At 41.7% G+C, this 19908-nt stretch overlaps 1 protein-coding gene across 2 annotated transcripts in view; it reads left to right on the top strand.

The window, feature by feature from the left end:
* MTCL1 (microtubule crosslinking factor 1) overlaps window positions 1-19908 on the top strand; it is a 113574-nt gene that overhangs the window by 80332 nt on the left and 13334 nt on the right. For both annotated transcript variants that reach the window (XM_011366166.2, XM_023534174.1), the window contains 5 exons: window positions 1578-1808; window positions 3007-3201; window positions 10928-11095; window positions 14338-14592; window positions 19549-19845. In XM_011366166.2, coding sequence (XP_011364468.1) covers window positions 1578-1808; window positions 3007-3201; window positions 10928-11095; window positions 14338-14592; window positions 19549-19845 — 1146 coding nt within the window. The remainder of the gene's footprint in view (window positions 1-1577; window positions 1809-3006; window positions 3202-10927; window positions 11096-14337; window positions 14593-19548; window positions 19846-19908) is intronic.

The raw sequence follows: 19908 nt of genomic DNA, 5'->3' as shown, positions 1-19908 counted from the left end.
AAGTGTTCCCAAGGCTCTGAGCCTTGGGAAGTACTTGGAGTCCTGGAACAGGAGGCCGCAAAGGCAGTGGAGGAGAAGTCAGAGAAAACAAGTCAGGAAGGAATATTTCCCAGAGGTTGCCGATGAAAGGACTAAAAGAACATCTTCCCCCTAGCATCTCGACTTCACCAACTAATTCTCTAGTTCCTCTGGGGCACCTGCCACGAGCTAGGCGCTCTGCACAGCATCTCGCCTTAGCTTCATTTTGCAGCTGAGGAAGCTGAGGCCTTCCCAGAGTCAGCTGATGGCCTAAAATGGCATTGCAAGTAAATTGCAAACACTGGGTTTCCAGCACACTAGGCTTCTGCCTTTCCTCACTCTGTTCCATTCTTGCATCCACAGGAGAGAGAACTTATGATGGGACTCCGAGGGCTGCTGAGATGGTGAATTAAATCACCACTATTTACATTAAATCTGGTATTAGGACAATGACCCATGCAAGTCATTGCACAGACCTAGGGACTGTCCCAGAGCTGCCTCTTACTCTTCATTGGCCTTTAGCACAACAGTCTTGTTGATGTGTCTACCTCAGGCAGCCTTAATCATATTCCCATGGTTTTCGAACATTCATCTGGTACTTTAGGAAAACAAAACAAGACCCGCTGCCTTGGTTTTTGGCACAAGAGGGAGTGTTAAATGAGGAGAGGACAGCTGATAATGATAAAGCCGGCAATCTAATCCCACTTTCGGTCTGTGGGACAGAGCTTTCATCCCATTTTAGTTACTACAGCTATTATTCTTGTGCCCTTGTCTGTAAATTAAGATTTTATTCGCGCCCTTTTGCTTAGTCATTATTGACACACAATTGCTTATCTCTTGGAAGAGTGCCTACATCTGTGCTGAAAAGCAGGCACTCAACGTAGAAATGGAAAACATTTCTTTTTCAGTAATGCTTTTATTTCCCTTAGAGTTACCCGTATCTAGTAGGAATGTGGTAGTAGTAGGTTATGGACTTACCTTTCCTGTTTGCTCACCACTGTATGCAGTGGAGTAGTGCACGTTCATGTTCAGAGTGCCTGCTGGCCCCTAGCTCTCGCTAACAGGATCTCTGTTGGTCTCTCCATCAGCTTGCTGCTCCTCTCTTTCTGTCAGGGGCTGGGAGGCCAGAGGGCCCAGGAAGTCAAGGGGAAGGATCTCCATTTAGTCCCGCTTTACAATCACAATGTGCCTTTGTGTGCCAGCTTAGGTTCAGAGAGCAAATGGAATCTGCATGTAAGTCAGCTATAGCCATATGTCCAAGAAGCAATTTTCCTGAAGGCATTTAGAGACATCTAAAAATACTACTAGAGACTTGACCATGAAAAATGATTATAATACCTTACCTTGAAATAGCACTTGCCTTTGAATCAGAAAACGCATGAGGTTTTATAGATAGTAAACATCTCAAGGAGTTTGCTTAACTCTTGGTGGCTTCTGTGTTTCATATCTCACATGCAAAAAGATATAGATTGAATGGCAGTTCACAAAAACTCATGGTTAGGTTTGGGTGGCAAATTGGGATATCTGCTTGTCACAGTCTTTCCTTTCTTCTGTTCAAGATGGAGGAGGAGCACCTCTGTGCCTTGAGGTGGAAAGAACTGGAAATGCACAGCCTAGCTTTGCAGAACACCCTCCATGAGCGAACCTGGACTGATGAGAGGAATCTGATGCAGCAGGAGCTCCGGTCTTTGAAGCAGAATATTTTCCTTTTCTACGTCAAACTCAGGTGGCTGCTGAAGCACTGGCGGCAAGGGAAACAGATGGAGGAGGAAGGAGAGGATTTCACTGAGGTAGCTCCACCTGGAGGGCTTGTTGTTTTTGTATTGGTTTTGTTCTTGATCCTGCCCCTGACACTCCTTCTCCCTCCCCCTGCACACAAAGTCATTTTCTATTAGTTCAGATTATTTTGTCAAGTCCACCCCAGGCAATGGAGATGCAGTGGGTTGTCCAGTCATATGTGAGACCAAGAATTCTGAGCTGTCCTTTGACTTGGTTTTAAGAGTATATGAGTCAATATCTCCATTCTGCAACGAAGTTTTGCTGCCATCTCTTTTGTTGCTGGTCTATGAATTCATTCAAGTGATCATCCTGAGATTCTTGACTGTCTCATTCTACATTGCTGGTTCGTAAACCTGTTTTCTCTCCTCTTTTCGTTTAAGTTTTTTGTCCCTAAATGCCAGAGCCTGTTCTGCCAACGCAGTTTTATAACAGTCTCTTCTAAGCTCCAGATGGGTTACTTTTTTGCCATCTCTGAATGTGTATGTTCTCATAAGAAAGAGAACATGCCTCAGTTCCCAGATTCATGAGAACCAGAACAAAGTTATTTGCTTTCAGATGGATTTTATTGATTAAGTCAGAGTGACCCCAGCTCTGCAGGCTCTTTCCTGGCCTTGCTCTCTGGTGAGCACAGGGCTGGAACCTCTGGTGTTCGGTGTATCTGCACTACTGGGCTGCTGTGCCGGCTGCTTCAAGGCATTGTGACTCTTGGTTTCCTTTTAGCTCCCAAAGACTTTTCATCTGCTTTTCACTCTAGTGAACAGTGTATGCAATTTTAAGTCATCCTATGAATGGAAAAGTATGGTAATTCTGTTTCCTTAAGGTGAAGAAAGTCTTCAAAAATTAATTCAATGTGCTTCCAAATATCCATGACATAGAAAAGCATTATCAAGAAAAACCTGAGTTGTAAAGTTTCATGTTGATCAATCTTTAGAGTTCCTCCTTTGATTTATAAAATCATAACTATAAGCAGTAATAATTTATAAATAGTAAAATTTCTAATCTTTTCTAGTATTTACTACATTCTGTGACATTTAAATGGAAAAGGTAGCCAAGAGTGTAATGGCCAAAATGAGCATCTTAGGGGAAAAGGCTGCAAAGTGAAGACTTGATAACCCATAAAGTAGATAATTCTCCTCCAATCATAAAAATCAGGCTGTATAGCAGAAGGATTCGGATAGAGCAGTGATCATTATCTCCTGCTGTTTTCAGGGTGAGCATGCAGAGCCCCTCTCCAGACTTGGTGAGCTTGGAATCCAGGGGGACCCAAAGGGGGATGGCCCAGACCAAGACGATAATGATCTGGGCTGCTCTTCGATGCGGGAGCATTCTCCGCACTCTCCTGTGCAGATCGGCGACCAGGGATGTCGGCTGCAGTCTGCAGATGGAGGGCAGTTCCACAGGCAGGTGGGTGCCAATGTCTCAGCCCCTTGTTCTGCCCACATCTGGGAGAGGAGACTCCTACTTGATGTCTGTGTCATCTTTTATCATGGGCTGGTGTTCTGAAGAGCAGAAGTTTTCTAACTTCTCTGGCTGACTGTGGTTGCCTGTTGCTGTATTTTTGCTAGACATCTTGTCAGTAAGGCTTTCATGTTAATGTCAGCCCATTAGTTTATTTGGCTAACATTTAGAAATAAGGGCCTTATTTACACATTAAGTAATAAGATCAGGTCAATCGTATCCCCTCAAGGCCAGCAAATGTGCCAAGAGAAAACAATGCATCCTGTAGAGTGGTCTGCGGCTTTACAAAGGTTGACTATTCTTCCAAAGAGGCAAGAACGCTGAGTGCAGAGCTCTCACTGTGCCAGAACACAGAACCAATAGGTCTCTTCTGTCGATGTTTAGCTGAATGGGTATTGGTAGTATCACCAAGTTGGTAATGTAATGCATAAGGAGGAAAGAACAAGTCTTTTTTTTAAAAAAAGAAAATCCTCAAGCATGTATAAAGTGTTTCAGGTATGTTTGGAGCCACTTAAAATATAATGCCGCAAATAAAAATATTTGTGACTTTTCTTTAAAAAATTACAGTGTGTGTAAAGAGAGGTAGGATTTCAGTGTATACCCTTAAGTGATTATTAGTGTTACCAAAGGCCACATTTATTAAGCACATAGATCCTGCTTAATAAAGCAAAAGATACTATTGATACCACCCAGATTTTTTGCACTCATACAAAATGGCAGCCATAGTGGGTTTGGAGTGTTGAGACCCTGGGAGGTCCCCAATGTTAAAGCTCTCTCCTTCCAGACTTCCTGATCTGGGTCTTTTCTGATCTTATGTTGCTTCTCTGAGGCTTCCACAGAGCTGAGCCTAAGGCCCCAAACCCGGATCTCTGGCTCCGGGGTGAGGAGCAGGGGCGAGTGGACCTTAGGTGCAGCAGTCACTCTGGGCAGGTGGGCGAGGCTGCAGCCGTTCAACCTCAAACATTTTGGGGCACTCTCTCTGCACTGGACTCCACAGCTGCGGCCCCTCCTTCTGCCCAGAGCCTCTGAGGGTCAAGTGGGAGAGGGCTGTCATCAGCACTTCAGCTCAGATCCAAGTGAGGAAAAGCAGTGATGTATGAGCATAGGCCTAGGGGAAATGTGTATTTTCTCCTTACTGCTTTCTTTCCATCTACGAATCAGATTTTCACAAACAAAGAGCTGTTTTCAATGCACTCCCCATCCACCCTTCATTTTCCCTGAGTAATATGACTCAAGAAAGAGATTATACTTTCAAAGGAATTTTTAATTAGTTATTAGGAAGTTTGTCATAATGCCAGTGTCCATGGGGAGATTTTAGCTCATGGTATGAGTTTTCCAGCAATGACTTTGTTAGAAAATAAAATGCTACCTTGCAAATAATTCTTTAAAATATACCAGTTTTATTATTTTTAAATGAGATGTTGCAAACAATACTATAAAGTATCCATGATTAACTCAAATAGTATTTCTTGATTGTCGCTTAGTCGTAAACCTGCTGTACTAAGATCACGTGTTGGGTGTTTCCCACGCGTGTGTCCAAATGCTTTGGAAATAGAAAAAAATGTAAGACATCTGGTTTTCTAAACAATAGTCATGGAACATTTTACCCTTGGGGTGAAAAATAATATAAAGTTGCTCAGCTGGAACCTCACATTCGGTGTATTTTAATATCATTTCTTCCTCTTCTTCCAGTACTAATTTTTTAGCTCTTCCCCTTATGTTAGAGATGGACCCTTGAGTTTCTGCTTCGCACAGTGTGCAGTAGAAGCACGCGGATGGGCTTACAGGGTGGCGTTCAGCCGAGCAGAATCGTCTGCCTTTAATGGACCCGTCTCTCCACAGTAATTAAGTACACAATGCTATCCGTCCAAAGACAGAAGATTAATGAGCTCTACTGTAAGCAACAGCTGGTTCCTGAGAGCAAACGTTCTCCGTCAGGTTTGCCTGCCCTTTGGTGGCCTGGGTAGCAGGCAGGCAGCCTGGATGTCTTACAGAGTCACACCATTTTCCGAAACTCCGAGACCCTCCCCAGGTGATAAGCAGAATGAGAAATGTGGCCTAACTTCTTTCCCAAGGATAAATTTACAAGCAACATTTCCCAGGCCATGATCTTTGCTTTGCGTCATATTGAACATTCTCACAGTTGAACACAGTAAATAGCAACATTTATCATGTCCAGAAAGATTAAAGAAAAAAAAAAAAACAACTACATAACTACATGTATCAAGCCAACCTTGGAAATAGTTCATGAAAATCATCAGGTTGGAAACGTTTGGTTCTGAGAATGTTCCCTGCTGACTGATCTATATAATCTAGCATCAGTGCCTTGATTGTCCTCAAGAACAGTAAGCACTTTCAGTTTGGCCAGGCTGGAAATATGCAAGGACGTGTTGTATATTTCTCACCGAGCTCCTAGACCCTTGCCACTTCTTGCCACCACGTTAAGCTTTTGAGACTAGCACCCCTAAGGCTGTGTGTGCATTTTGTATTCATCAGAAATTCCTAAAATCAAGTTTTTTTAAACACAAGGTGATTAATAGTGCCAGAATTATGACCCTGTGGTTCCAACAGCTAGTCTTCCCAGAACTGGATTAATCTATTAAAAAAGAAGTTACTTTTTCATTCAGAGATGTGATACAGTACTCTTTATTAAAGCATCTAAGTGTAAAATAAAGAACCCAATTTAAAATTCAGAGCAAGATCTAGTGAAATTATGTTTCATATTAGTCTTCAAGTCTTTGACCGGTCACCGAAGAGTCCCACGGAGGATCCAGTCTTGGGACTAAGTAGAATCTGCTTCCTAGGCCTTTGTCACTGATCCGGGGCTCATCTGAAGCTTAAGGCCTTCAGGGAAAAGTCAGCCTTTCCCCTGTGGACAAAGTGTCTTCGGCTCCTTGGACCTCTTAGGCTTCGGCTCACCTGGGTGCCCAGCAGCCTACTTTATGGCTACCCACCTTCCTGCTTTGCCCTAGATGCGGAAAATTCCAAAAAGATCGCCTCTTCCAGACAAGGCCTGTACTTCAAAACTATGATCTGCCCTAACTTTTTTTTTTTTTTTTGTAATAAGAAAACTCTTCTCTTGAACCTAGATGGCTTTTACATTTCAATTTTGAATGTTGTACCTTGGTTTATTCTTCAGACTCTGTAACTTTCTATCTTCACCCAGGAGATGTGCAACTCTATATAAAAGGAACCATACCAGAGCATTTTATTTTTGCTGTGCATTTTTATTTGTTTGTCTCTGTTACTGTGGAAATAGCATTAGCTGAGGATGAAAAGTCTCAAATCCTAAAGGAGACTTAAGGAAAGGACTCTTTCCGCCCCATACCCACCTCCCAGAGTTAACCATGGTTGGCAGTTTAAGACATGCCTTTCAAAGTGCGTAACAAACTTCAAACCTCACTGATGAGTATTTCTTCCCATTTGGCCACTTGATTTTCATCAGACCTGCCCTGTTTCTTTGAAGCCTTTGTCTGCTACCTCTGTGTTTATAATCTATTAAATATATGTCCATTAGTTGTTTCACACACCCACATTTATCCTTGGAAAACTCTCAGTGAAAATTATGGTGGCCTGCAGGCACAGAGCCTTTGTGGCCAGGATCACCTGGTATATTCTCAGCCAGAAGCAAATGGTTTCTGTACATAAATGAGTCTATCATCTCTGTAAGCCACAATCATAGGTTATATTTTCAGGGACAGTCTTCAGTGACTCATTGTCTTTTATCTGTGAAGGGATAATGATTCTAAAAAGGAATCTTAAAATTAATCGGAATGTAACAATGAAGGTAAGAATGACAAATGACTTATTTATTAAAATGCTTCTGGATGTGCAAATGTATCCTTTCTGGTTTGTCTCACAGAAAAGGACTTGTCTTGGGACTCTTGCTGTTAGAGGAGTTACTTTTATTGAATGTGGCATGAGGTCTCTCTCTTTATATGTATCAAATAGGAACTATGCAGTGTGTTTGGCAGGTCAGGGGCAGCTACCAGAGCATTCCAGAATTCCCTGCCTATGTCTAATAGCCTAAATGAAGAGGAGGTAGAGGCTATCACCTCTATTTTGTGACTGGATTTTTGTAGATCAGCCTTAGCCACAGGTCCATATATCTGTTCCAACTTCAGATTAAAGCCAGTTACAAAGTTGACAGCTTGGATGCGAGTAGAGGTAGTTGATGATAGTTTAGCTCTTTCACAGAATTATGATTCACAGGTCTTAGAAATCTTAGGCAAGAATGATTTTGTAAAATTGCTAGCATTGCATCACAAATAGCTTGGTATGTTACCTTTTCCGTAAACTTTTTTTCACTTTCTAGTAATAATATTTATCGTATACTTAGACAGCAGTCTTTTTGGCTGATGCCTAACCTTGAACCTGTTATAAAGTTTAACACTTTATAGCACAGTCAAGCTCCTGATTCCAATTTAGGGATTATTTTAAGCCTCACCAAAGAAAGATGAGCTTAGAAGGGCTGAAATGCCCTTAGACTGGGGTGAAGAAATAGTGGAGCCATTTTATTCTGCTTTTTTGCAAGAAAACCAACCAGCTGATCTGGAAGAGATTGAAAAGTTGATCTTTTTTAATTGAAATTGATCTATACTTAACAGATACATAAACTGAAAGGTTGTATAGCTGGGCTTCTGGTACAGAAGGTTCAGACACTATGCATCCAAGAAGACTGTCACCTAAAAACCTTTAAATAGACCAGAGAGTCTTTGATCCACTCATGCCTTGATTTGGGTCATCTTTTGACCCAAAACATAGCCCAACAAGGGCCACCGCCAGAGAAAAAGTGAGAGAAGTAACTTCTAGGTATTTTTTGGCGGGGGAGGGGGTAGATCACTATTATTATTTCCCTTGATATGGAGGATAAAATTCATTTCACGGAGATTGGATGGCTTCTCTAAGGTCAACTTAAAAAAAAAAAAAGCTAGGCAAGGAATGATGTCAGAATTCAAATATCCTGGTTTAGTTTGTTCAGCCTGGGATGGAACAGACCTGGATTGCAGTCTGGGCTCTATTCCTAGCAGTGAGACGTTAGCAGTACCTTCACGCTGTGGTTCCTCCTCTACAACACGAGGAACATGGCAGTATGAAGCCAGGATGGATGTGAAATGTAAGGTCATGTAGGTGAATGATTTAGCATACCCCCTGGCCCACTGGAAACAATATTAATTATCATTACTGGGGGTTTTGTACATGAAAAAAAGCTATTTAGAAGGATTATGCCCCTTTATGGCTCATTCTGGATCTTTAGAAATTTTTACTGGGACATCAGTTCTTGCTTCTGTACACCAAGGCAGAGTGATAGTGTGGTTTCTTGCCATGCAACATGCTGCCGCTGGGTGATTATAGTAACAAGTACCAATAGCTCGGACTCTCTGAGCTCTTGCTCCCTTGGCTACTTTTACCCCAAAGCTATTTTGAGCTTCTTTCGTAATGATGAATATTGTACTGATATAATAGAACATAATGTTGATTACTCTAACCCAAATATACATGAAAACATTAAGGCTAAATTTCATTTCCTCTGATATATGCTAATGCAAAAAAGCGATTACTTCCAGAGTAAGTACTTCTACATTTTCAGTCTGCGAAAGGACTGGCACATGAACCCCTGCTTTCGAGGGGTACAAGTTCTGGTCCTAACATTGTCAGAGCTGTTTGGTTTAGGGCTAAAACCCCCAAAGGCTGACCACATAGGAGACTTGGGATTCTTAAGGAGCTATCGATTACATGTTAAAATTTCTCATATGATTTTCTACTTTTTCTTCAGTGACAACTACTCCAAAGACTGAATCAAAATTATTATCATTATTTTGTGCTCAAAATGCTTTGACTTAAAAAGTAGTCATACTTAAAAAATTTTAAACTCAAAGATGAAAATACCAAGTAAATCTACAATAAAATATACATAATCTTTCAACAGATACTATACTTAAGATGGTGTGTATTTCTGAAAAGATTATTGCAACACCTCTTCTCACTCACCTGTACTTATATAGTTTTTAAATACTTTCGTTATAAAGTTTAAAGAAACTATTCTGCATTTATTACAATTTCATATATTTCACAAGCATCTTTTTGAGTATAGTAGTAATTTATCTATATTCAGATGGTTGGAAAGTATTCAAGGTAAGAAAAATCAAGAAGTAATAAATGCTAACAAATAGACCTTTCTACTTGGTTGAAAGTCTACTGTATCTAATACTGTAGCTCTTCATATAAATTATGGAGGCAACTGGAGTTTTCAGTAAGTAACAAATCTGCTCAAGTTAAAGAATTTCTCTTTCCTAATTCAACTTTATTTAAATCCAAACATACATGCAAAGTATCTTAAATTCTTCCCAAATGTGTTTGACCATGTTTGTATATGTACATGTGTATGTTTAGTGGATTCACTAGATCGTTTCAAAAGCACACTGACTCCACACGATAGAGAAAAGGCAACGTGTGTGCAAATCCCAAGCTAGGGACGCGAAGGGCCCTCTCCTTGCTGCTCTTAGCATGAGAGTTTTATCAAGTATACGGGGGATTTGCCTGAGAGTAAGGGCTCTGTCTACCCATGGTGGAGACAGCCTGCATCCAGCAGGACTGAGAGAGCTTTTATTCTGCCTGCCTCATAAATGTATTGAACAAGATTGCCCTGAGATCGTCTGAGAGCACTTTTGTGTTTTCTGTCCGATTGGAAGAGATGGGCTCATGTGGTTTTTGTTATTCAGGTATAGAATTGATTCAGTGTATTTAATTCATTTGGACTAATCTTTCTGATAAAATACCCTTGCTGAAACATACTGAGATCGCTATCATGGTTTTGAAATGTGCCTTCAAAGGGCAGGCCAGTTTTTAGAAAATATAAAATCTTTAAGTTAGGTATAAGCAGATTAGTAATAAAAATCCATTTTTCATTTATCAGACCTGTTTGCACACTTCACAGGAGCCGAGCATTGTGGGAAACACGGGGAATGTGGGGCGGGTCAGGCTTTGTCTCTCCCCGGGGCACTTACAGTTGGTGGTACAGGGGCGCCGGGTAGACAAGTAGGAGCTTTGGTTTTTTCTGCTGTTAGTGAAGTGGAAAGGAGAGGGCCAGTTACTTCATCTCAGTGGACCACGAGGAAGCCTTCACGAACAGGTTAAGCATTTACTGTTGGCTTTAATTATTAAATCTCAAAAGTCTCCTCTGGCCCATGGCCATGCTTGTCATATATATCACCTCTTAGTAACTAAAAGTTAGAGGATGACTGCTCTATGTTTACAAGAGACACTAGACCTTTATTAATTCCCTTCTGGTGCAACAGCTGGGTTTAAAATGACAGCATACATAGGTAAGTGTTTGTATTTTGTTATATCTACATCCTTAGGAGAGCTTTGGACGTCTGAAGTCACACAGAGCATCCTGGACTCCAGGGCTCCCTGTGGCCTCCTATAGCTTCCTTCTGCTCCAGGTTCCCATAGCACCAGTCTGATCTGGCCCCTCCTATTCCAGCAGGCCTTTAGCAGTCTCATCCCCAGGGGACCGATGACCTGCATGGGGACCCCCTGGCTCTGTGCCCATTGTCAGTGGCATCTTAGGAACGGCCCAGCACCGCCTTGATTTCCAGGCTCTTCTCCTCTTCTGGCCTAAAGAAAACCCTTTCATGAAGTTGCAGAGTCAACCCCGCTGTCCCCACAGGTGGTGGAAAACCAGCAACTGTTCGGCGCACTGAAGACCTTGCTGGAGGACTTGCGCTTGGAGCTGCAGGAGGACGAGCACGCTCGGCTGCGGCTGCAGCAGCAATATGCCAGCGACAAGGCTGCCTGGGACATGGAGTGGGCTGTGCTCAAGTGCCGCCTGGAACAGGTACCTGGCCCACCCAGGCTCCCCTGGGACAGGTTAGGAGGAGGCACAGTTACTCAGATCCATAGTGAGTCTAAGAGAAAGAGGGCTCCAAGGAGAAAACCAGGAGCAGCTGCCTCCTGTCTCTTCTTCAAGCTCCCAGCACTTCTAAGGCACCTTCTTCTCCTCTTATTCCCCACTAAGCAGCATTTTTTAAAGTAGCATTTGTTCTCCCATTCCACAGTGAACAAGGTTATGTTTAGCCCCAATGAAGGTCGACCAGCATGAAGTTGTGATCAGAGTGTGCTGACATAATTTAGACAGGAGCTATGAAAAAGCAGATTGTAGTTTAGGCTCTCTGAAAAAGGTAAACATGTGCTTTCCTTTAGATTTCTCCAAATACTGAAAAGAGCTATAGACTTTCCACTACATGCCCTAGAAGTCTAATCAATTTCAGTGTCTCTATTTACACCAAAGGAAACGGAGTCCCAGAAGTTGCTGGTCTCCGATTACAGAGCCTAGTGCTCACGGGGGGGGCGGGGGGGGGCAGGTTCCTGCCCCACACCCCCCAGTGGGGTGGAGCCTCTGGAGGGATTTTAGACCTCGGTAGGGTTGTTAAGATCAGACTGAGACAGAAAATTCTTTTCTACAATTTCAGAAACATCTCCCTGGAAATCCTAAAAGCTCTGTCACTTTCTACACAGTGTCTGCTTGCTCAGATTGTTTCTCCAGACCCTTGATCGTGATGAGGGAGGAAAGGTCTTTGCATCTTTGATAATCTATTTTCTAGGCCCCATTTTGAGGCAAACCATAAAGTAATTAAAATTTTATGTGAATTGGCTCGGTCTTGTATACACACACACAAAATTGCCCAGAAAGGAGACATCTTCCGGCCTTAATAAAAGATGAAAGGCCCTGTCATGTCAAAAGAAAACAGCCCCCCTGTTCACCTGCATTGCCACCTGGCTCAAGAGAACATTGGTGTCAAGCTCACAACCCTAGGAAGAGTGAAGACACACAATCTTCTCTGCAGGAAAGCTGCAAAACATAGGAAAACCAAAGTGGCAGGCAAGTCTGGTCAGATAGCTCAGCCTCTGACCCAGTTACAAACCCTGCCCACTGCCTGGTATTAGACTCTTACTAGATGCTGTGTTTATGTTAGGACACATCCTGAACAGTCAGCAGCAGAGGAAGAATGAGTAAGGACACTCTCTGATGAGCAGCTGCCTTTAAACTTATTTAAAAATACGTTTATGGGAGAAAAAGCTAAGTATTTTCAAAGACGTAAGTATAGCTAAGGAAAGGAGGCATAATCTTTGATGCAAGCCAAATTCAAAACATTCCATCTTTGTTTTAGGGGAGCCTGGTATCTACCCCCTTTTTTGCACAAATAAAGCCTCAGGGAGTATCATTAAACACCATTAAATAAAGCTAGGACTTCAAGCCTAGAAGCCAGGTGGTGATAGGTAAAGATTCATCTTCTGCCCAAATTGCTTAAGAAGTTCTTTAAACATTTGCCACCCAGGAAGTAATGAATGTGAGTGAGGCCAGTTCATTTATAATAGTCCCATCTTTACCTCCTTCTTTTTAAAAGCAAAACAGATGAATTCTATGAAAAGTTAAGTATTTTCTCTCAGGGAAGGCCATTTTGTGTCAATTCACAAGTCTGTGATTCCTTCAATTTACTCCTCAGTCAGACCTTAGTCTAAATGCCAAAGATCCAGTAACAAATAAGATATTTCTTGACTGGATTCCTAATGCAGTCGGAGACCCAGACAAGGGCTATAATTTTTAATAGTGTGACAAGTGCTCTGCCAGGCCTGTACAGAGGGCTGCCAGGGAATTGGGGCATGCAAGGCACACACTTTGACTTGAGGGTTTAGGAAAGGGTTGTCCCTGAAAGTCCTATTTTGAATGAATTTCAGAGGATGAATAGGAGTGGGTGCACCAAAAAGGAGAGGATGTGTCAGACAGAAAAAGAACACCGTGAAGAAAGGAGCATGTCACATCTGCAGAGCTGCACCTAGTCAGATGTGAGAGAAAAAAAAGGAATGCTCAAAGAATTGAAATGATAATCCTGATTTTATCATGGAACTAAAGCATTTTGACTTGCTTTTTAAAAGGTTATTCTGGCTTCAAGGTTTAGAGAATGGATTAGAAACCATTAGATTTAAATGGATTAAGATGGGTCTTCCAGTAGAATTCAGGCATCTGCTGAACTAGAATAGAAAAAAAAATACATTGGTAATTTCACGAATCTTTCACTAAAATTTATTATGTTCTCCAACAATAACATGCTCCCATTCCTCTCTCCTGTCCTCTGTGCTATTGTCATACAGCTTACTTCTACATGTTCTAAATACATTGCAACTATTTTTGCTTTAGACAATCAGTTATAGTTTGAAGCAATTAAAACTAGGAAAAATGACTTTTATATTTGCATGTATTTATGCCATTTCCAATGTTCATTTTTTGTGTAGATCAGTGTCTGTTGGTATCGCATCCTTTCTTTCTGAAAAGTTCTTCTATCATTTCTTGAAGTACAGTTCTGGCTGGCAATATTTTTTTTTCTTTAAATTTTTATATGTTGAAAAAGTATTCTTTTTCTTTATTTTTCAAAGATACTGTTGTTGACTATAGAATTCTGTCAAGATTGCTATTCCTCCCCCCACCATGTAACCCCTTTAAAGATGTCACTCCATTGTCTTCTGACTTGCATAGTTTCCAAGGAGAGGTTTGCTGTCATTCTTGTCTGTTTGCCTCTGTGTGTGGTATCTTTTTTCTCAGTCTGCCTCCAAGGCTTCTTCTTTGGTTTTCAGTAGTTGAATTTATGTCTGGATGGGTGGGGTTTTTTTTCTGCTTGTTTGTTTGTTTTCGGTGTTTAACCTCCTGGGTGTTTGACAAATATTTATTGTGGGTGCCTAGGTTCCATCACTGCTCCATCACCAGGTTCCATGTCGGGGCTAAGAATATAGAGACAGACGTGTACCTGTCCTCAAGGAGCTCTACAGAAGGACAGGCAAGAAGTGATAGTGACTCAGCGTAGGGAAGCGGAGCTGAGAAGCGGACTGAGGGAAGCTTACCATTCTATGTCAAATGTTCATAAATAGAACTTTAAAAGTGAAAATGGTTTCTTCCATGGGATTGGTCAAATCTTGGTTTAAACATGTTTCCAGGGATAATGCATTAATGTACTGAGATTTTTATTCACCTACTAATGTAAAACTTGGTGCAAAACTCAGTTCCTAAGTTTTTCTCCTTGACAGCTGGAAGAGAAGACTGAGAAAAACTTTGGAGAACCAGGTTCTACCACGGACAACAAAGGGGCATTTAAGAAGGAGAGGGAGACACATCAGAAGCTCCTCGCTGACAGTCACGGCCTGGTCATGGAACTGCGCTGGCAGATCCATCACAGTGAGAAGAACTGGAACCGGGAGAAGGTGGAGCTTCTCGACCGCCTGGACAGAGATCGGCAGGAGTGGGAACAACAAAAGAAGGAACTCCTGTGGAGAATAGAACAGGTAACGAAGCACCCAGACACTGGAGAACAGGGAAGAGAGTGGAGATGGCTAAATTGACCTGGAAATCAGAGAACTAAGGAGGGAAAAAAATCAGGCTGCTCAGAGATCCTTAACTACATTAGGATGTTTCTTGGGTCTCCAGAGGAAGAGGAAGAAATAATAGAACTTTTAGCATTGGAGACCTGGGTTCAGCTTTTCCATTATACAAATCTTTTCATTGCAAAGTTTGTAGGTAACTTTCCTGTGTGTGTCTGTGTGCGGTGTGTTCATATGTTCAGGGGTGGGGGTGGGATTACTTTTAAACAGAATTTAAAGACTAAACTTGAAAGATGAGGTTATTTCAGGTCTTACAAAGTGATTTCTGCCAAAAAGCAAATTAACTTTTAAATTTGCCACTAAAAATGTGGTCACGGTAATTGCTCCAGCTCGAGTGGAATTGTTGTCCATTAGTAAAGAAACTGCTAAATTAAGTTGGAAGTCAGGCTATTTGCACCTGCTGTGGATATTGCTGAGCTGTAATTAGATAGAACCATAGTCAGGGGAGGTAGCTGGTAGCTCATTGTCCTCAGCTAAACAAATGATTCAAAAACTCAGATGAGACGGAATTGTTTTTCTACTGCTCAGATCGTCATTCTCTGTATTGCATCAGACTTAGGACAGTTTGCATAGTTGTGGTTGTGCCCTAAGTGATGCACAAATTACATTTCCACATTAAATTATTGAAGGTTTGGAATTCCTCCCTGGCCGAATTTTTACATAGCGTATATTTTATTTATTTCAGCCTGTCACATTTATAAATTCATGAGGCCTCAAGGAAACACATTAATCAATAAGAAACTGAGTTCAGGAAAAATGACCTTATTACTCTATTTCAAATACCCATACTGCATTTATGTAGGAGCCTTTTGAAAAATGTGCTCCATTATCACCAGACATGGTGCCTGTGTTATGCAGGTGCAGTGGTAGAGGTTAGTTTCTACATACCGTGGGAGAGTGAGAGAGGAAGAATAAACTGAGAGATTTGGAGCCTTTGGCTCAGAAAGCCTTGAGAAGCAGGAAGTGCACCACAGATAGCTGAAGTTCTTCCTAGGCAGGATTACTCACACACCTGAGTCATTATCTTGAAATTCGATATGTCTCATTTCAGAATTCCCCAAATTCTATCAAAGGAAAGTCGGCCACTTCCTGTTTGGCCTAGAAATGCCAGAACTTGAGGAGAATCTTCTGTATTAAATCCCCTGTACACTTGTGCCTTATCGAATATGGATCAATTGTTGAGTGGATATTGCAGGGACAAAGTAGCACATGTTCTTATGAAATGGTCACAGATTTTTCATATCCAACTTTAGCTAACCAGTATCACAGTATCGTAGTAACTCAGGCACCCTGTTACCATGGAGGTTCCCTCCTGGCCTTTCCTCCAGGATCTCTCACTTTGTCTGTCCCTTCCATAACCCGGTTAGACCATCACGATCCCTGCCCTCCTAGGTCCCCTTTGCCTGTTAGCCATAGGCTTATCGATCTTGTCATGGCTTCATTTTGGAAGTCACACCTTGGATATATGTTAAGCAGGTCTTTAAGGGTTTTATTTTACTTTTGAGAACAAGGAATTTCTAGTAAAGGAAAAATTGGTAAGATATCCCATGATATTCAGCTTTTGAAGAGTTAATGAGCAAGGGATGAACAGTCACCTCATTTTAAGACTATGTTTTGGAAAGAAAAGAGGGGGCAGGAGTTGAACCCCATTCTCAAATTGTCCGTACAGCAATAATTGTCAGTACTGTCAGCCCCAGAACTTCAGTCCTCAAGGTTCACATCTGAGCACAATGGGTTCCGGGCATTCATCTGTTCCTGAAATCTGTTTGTGTGGTGGATCCCACAGGCTTTGTACAATGATTTCACTGCTGTTTTTAGAAGAGGATTTGTTGCCAGTGAATGATGCTTCAGATATGCAATGGTGGCTTTCAAAAATAAATCTGTCCTTTCCCTAAAAATATTCAAGATTTTAAAAGAAGACTTTATAAATCTTGGTGCCCAATCTTGAAAAATAAGTAAAGCAGTTATAGAAATTCTCTGTGAAAGAGGAAATTGGCTGAAGTGTGTTATGTGTGTGTGTGGAGATTTTATCAGTTACTGGGTTGCTCACTCATTTAACTGTTAGCTGCATATTTCATATATAAATAAGAATTATAGGTGAATATTCTTCATAATCTTGATATTTGACTACTTGGTGAACCATATAACCTTGACTATGATAACTTAGTACAGATGGTAAAAGAAGTAACACTAAATCCATTTTCCACTTTCAGAACACATGCTTCATACTTGTCTGGTGTCACTGAATTCCTACACAATTTCTGTGCCACATGAAGCATTTTATATGATGAATGCCTGGGAGTGTGGTTAAGGTCATATAACACATATCATCCATCTTATCAGCATCTCTTGTCTCAATCCAAATTTAGTTGGGTCATAGTTAACTTTTACGAAGTTATACTATATTTCTCTTTAGAATTGTTAAATTCCCAGTTAACATGTAGGTGATATAGGACTTGCAGCTCTAAAGAGCTAAAGGAAAGTTTATGTGTCATTCCATTCCCCTTCCAGTAACTTCCTTAAATCAGTTGCCTCTACTTCACTGAAAGGCCATTTTTTAAAAAAAACTTATTCACAAAGTGATCTTTTTTCTTTTGACCAGTTCAGATAAGGTGACACTCTTGCGGGTTTATTGTTTCCTGTATTATTTGAAATGCAAATCTTTTAAATTTTCTGTTTGTATTACAAGTTGTTCTACTGCAGAGTTCTAAGTACAGTAACTGCTGATGCCTGGTTTGAAATGACTCTCCTAGGAAACCCTATCCTTTTAAGGACCCATTATTCTATTACAACACCCCGGAGGCATCTAGCAGTAGATCCCTCCAGCTAAAACCATTCCAGCTCATTTTTAGGAAACCTAACACTTACCAGCTTGAGTGTACATTGCTCATTGCTCCTGGCTGTGGAGGTTTATTTTTGAAATCCCACTTTACTGAGTTAGAACCTGCTTGTTCATGACTCTCCTCTTTAGTCATTCTTCCCCCTCTTCACACACCCTCAGTGCACATTTACAGCTTCAGATGTGATTCTTGCATTTTAATTCCTTGCCCAAAATAGCTTGGAGATGATCATGTGTTGAAACTAAATTGTGCTGACATGCCTTAGATGAACATAATAAAAAGCTTTCCTTTTTATTTTTTTTAAAGTAAGCATTTAGCATCTTTAAGAGAACTGTGAAGAACTGCGTCATGGAGAGGAAGGGGTAGAGAGCGGAGGGAGGAGCTGAAACTCAGGGTTACTTGCTTCTTCCCTCATTTAACTGTGATCCTGCCTCAGACTCTAACATGGAAACTCTGGCTGCTCGGATCTCCATCTTTCTCATAAAATGAAGATAATTCTCTGAGACTTTGGTTACACCACCTCAGAATTTACTAAAAATGAGTAAAAGTCTTTTATCGCCATTATTCCACATGGCTTTGTTGCTTATATCCAATTTGTGGATGAAGGCTGAAATTGGGACACAAAGGTATAGTTTATGAAAGATGCTTTGTTAAAAAATAAGTTAATATGCTTCCAAGGGTGTTTTAGAACTTCCTGACACTGTCACAGCACTTGACGATTGAAAATCGTTCTTCTGCCACCCCTTCAGGACAAATCCAAATGTCACTCAGATCATGCAGATAATTTACTTAGTCAAAAGAGCAGCCAATGTGTAGAGTGCATGAGTACATCATGCAGTAAAGACCCCATTAAGGATATGTAGGTGGAAATATCCTCAGCTCTCATTTGTGTTTTCTGTGCCTGTTTTGATGGAGAGGCAGTGAGGAAAGCTCTAGAGAAAGAGAGGAAGCCATCCATTAGTCCTCCTCGAGGAACGAGAGTCTGCTGTCACACCATATCCCTGCCTGTCCATGGGCTCCCTTCCTGAAGTGCCTCCCCACGAAGGGCTGAGTTATCAGTGTGCCGCAGCCCTGGAATCAGGCAGGCCTGGGGGAAATCTCTGGTGGTTTCACTGGCAAACAATGAGCTGCACAATGGGCCCGGCCCCTGCCATTTCCCCCCAACCTAGGAGGGAGGTGTGCTGCTCCCATTTACAGATGAAACGGAGCTAAGAAGAGCAGGGGACTTTGCACCTGCTAGCAAACCAGCAAGCCATGGAACAATGGTTCCAACTCAGGTCTTCCTAAACCCTTGTGGTCCTGTGTCCCACCCCACCCCACCTCCACACACACCCCACACACACACAAATACCACTGCTTCTTGAGCTTACCAAGTTAGGCAAAAAAAATATGAATCCAAAGTATGTGGCTTATGTTTGTTTGTTTGTTTTCAGTCATACCAGGTCTTCAATTGCCTTCATAGCTACGTTTTAATCCTCTCAAGCAAATTATAAGTTGTTTTTGATACCCAGTTATTATAGCCCAGTTTGGTCACTCAGGTTATATGTAAGGACTCTTTCCACATGATTTGGAAGTACTACTCTGTTATTATTAGGAAACTCTGCTAGTTAGGAAAATCAAATTCACCCTCAGAAGTTTGCTGTCACTGATAGCTTTCATTGAGTGTTCCTTAAATCTTGAAGATAATTAATTACAAAAGAGAGTTCTAAATACATCATTCAATAATGTATAGTTTCCTATAAGCACAGTACTCAAAGTTATACTCAATAACATGTAGATACTTATCAGAAGGACTTGGCTTATGTGTGGTTAATGCAGATTTCCAGATAAAATTGTGATTTAAAAAAATGTTGGGCTACATTTTGAAATTAAGGTCAAAATTTTAAGAACATTTATTTCTCATAGTCTTTGAGATGTAAACTGTGGAATTACAGATGGACCTATCTATAATTCCAAATTGGGGAGAAACTATGATCTTAGGAGACTAACAGACAAAAAAATTGTTTTTAAAACCCCAAAGTTGCAGAAAGAAAACAGTCCCCGGAGAGGTGGCAGTTTCTTCTGTGATCAAAAAGAAGGCAACATGCGCCCCTTCGCCCCCCCGGGGAGCCCCCGCGTGCCTCGTCTGGTGGGGATGTGGCCCTGCACCGACGCAGACCCCACCCCGTTTGAAGACAGGCCGCTGTCCAAGCTGAAGGAGTCGGACAGGTGCTCAGCCCGGGAGAACCTCTACTTGGACGCCCTGACCCTGGAGGAGGATCCAGAGGAGGCCGCGGCCCGCGGACCCCAGAGGGAGCTCAGGAGCTGCCTCCCCGAGGTCGGCCTGGGTTTTCTCGTCTGGTCAGCGGGTTGTGGGCGAAACCTGGCCGGGTGGCTGGTG

Source organism: Pteropus vampyrus, unplaced genomic scaffold, assembly GCF_000151845.1.
Source record: "Pteropus vampyrus isolate Shadow unplaced genomic scaffold, Pvam_2.0 Scaffold122, whole genome shotgun sequence".
In the NCBI taxonomy this organism is placed as follows: Eukaryota; Metazoa; Chordata; class Mammalia; order Chiroptera; family Pteropodidae; genus Pteropus; species Pteropus vampyrus.
The sequence above is the reverse complement of the archived record's forward strand: the minus strand, read 5'-3'. Positions and strand labels throughout refer to the sequence as shown.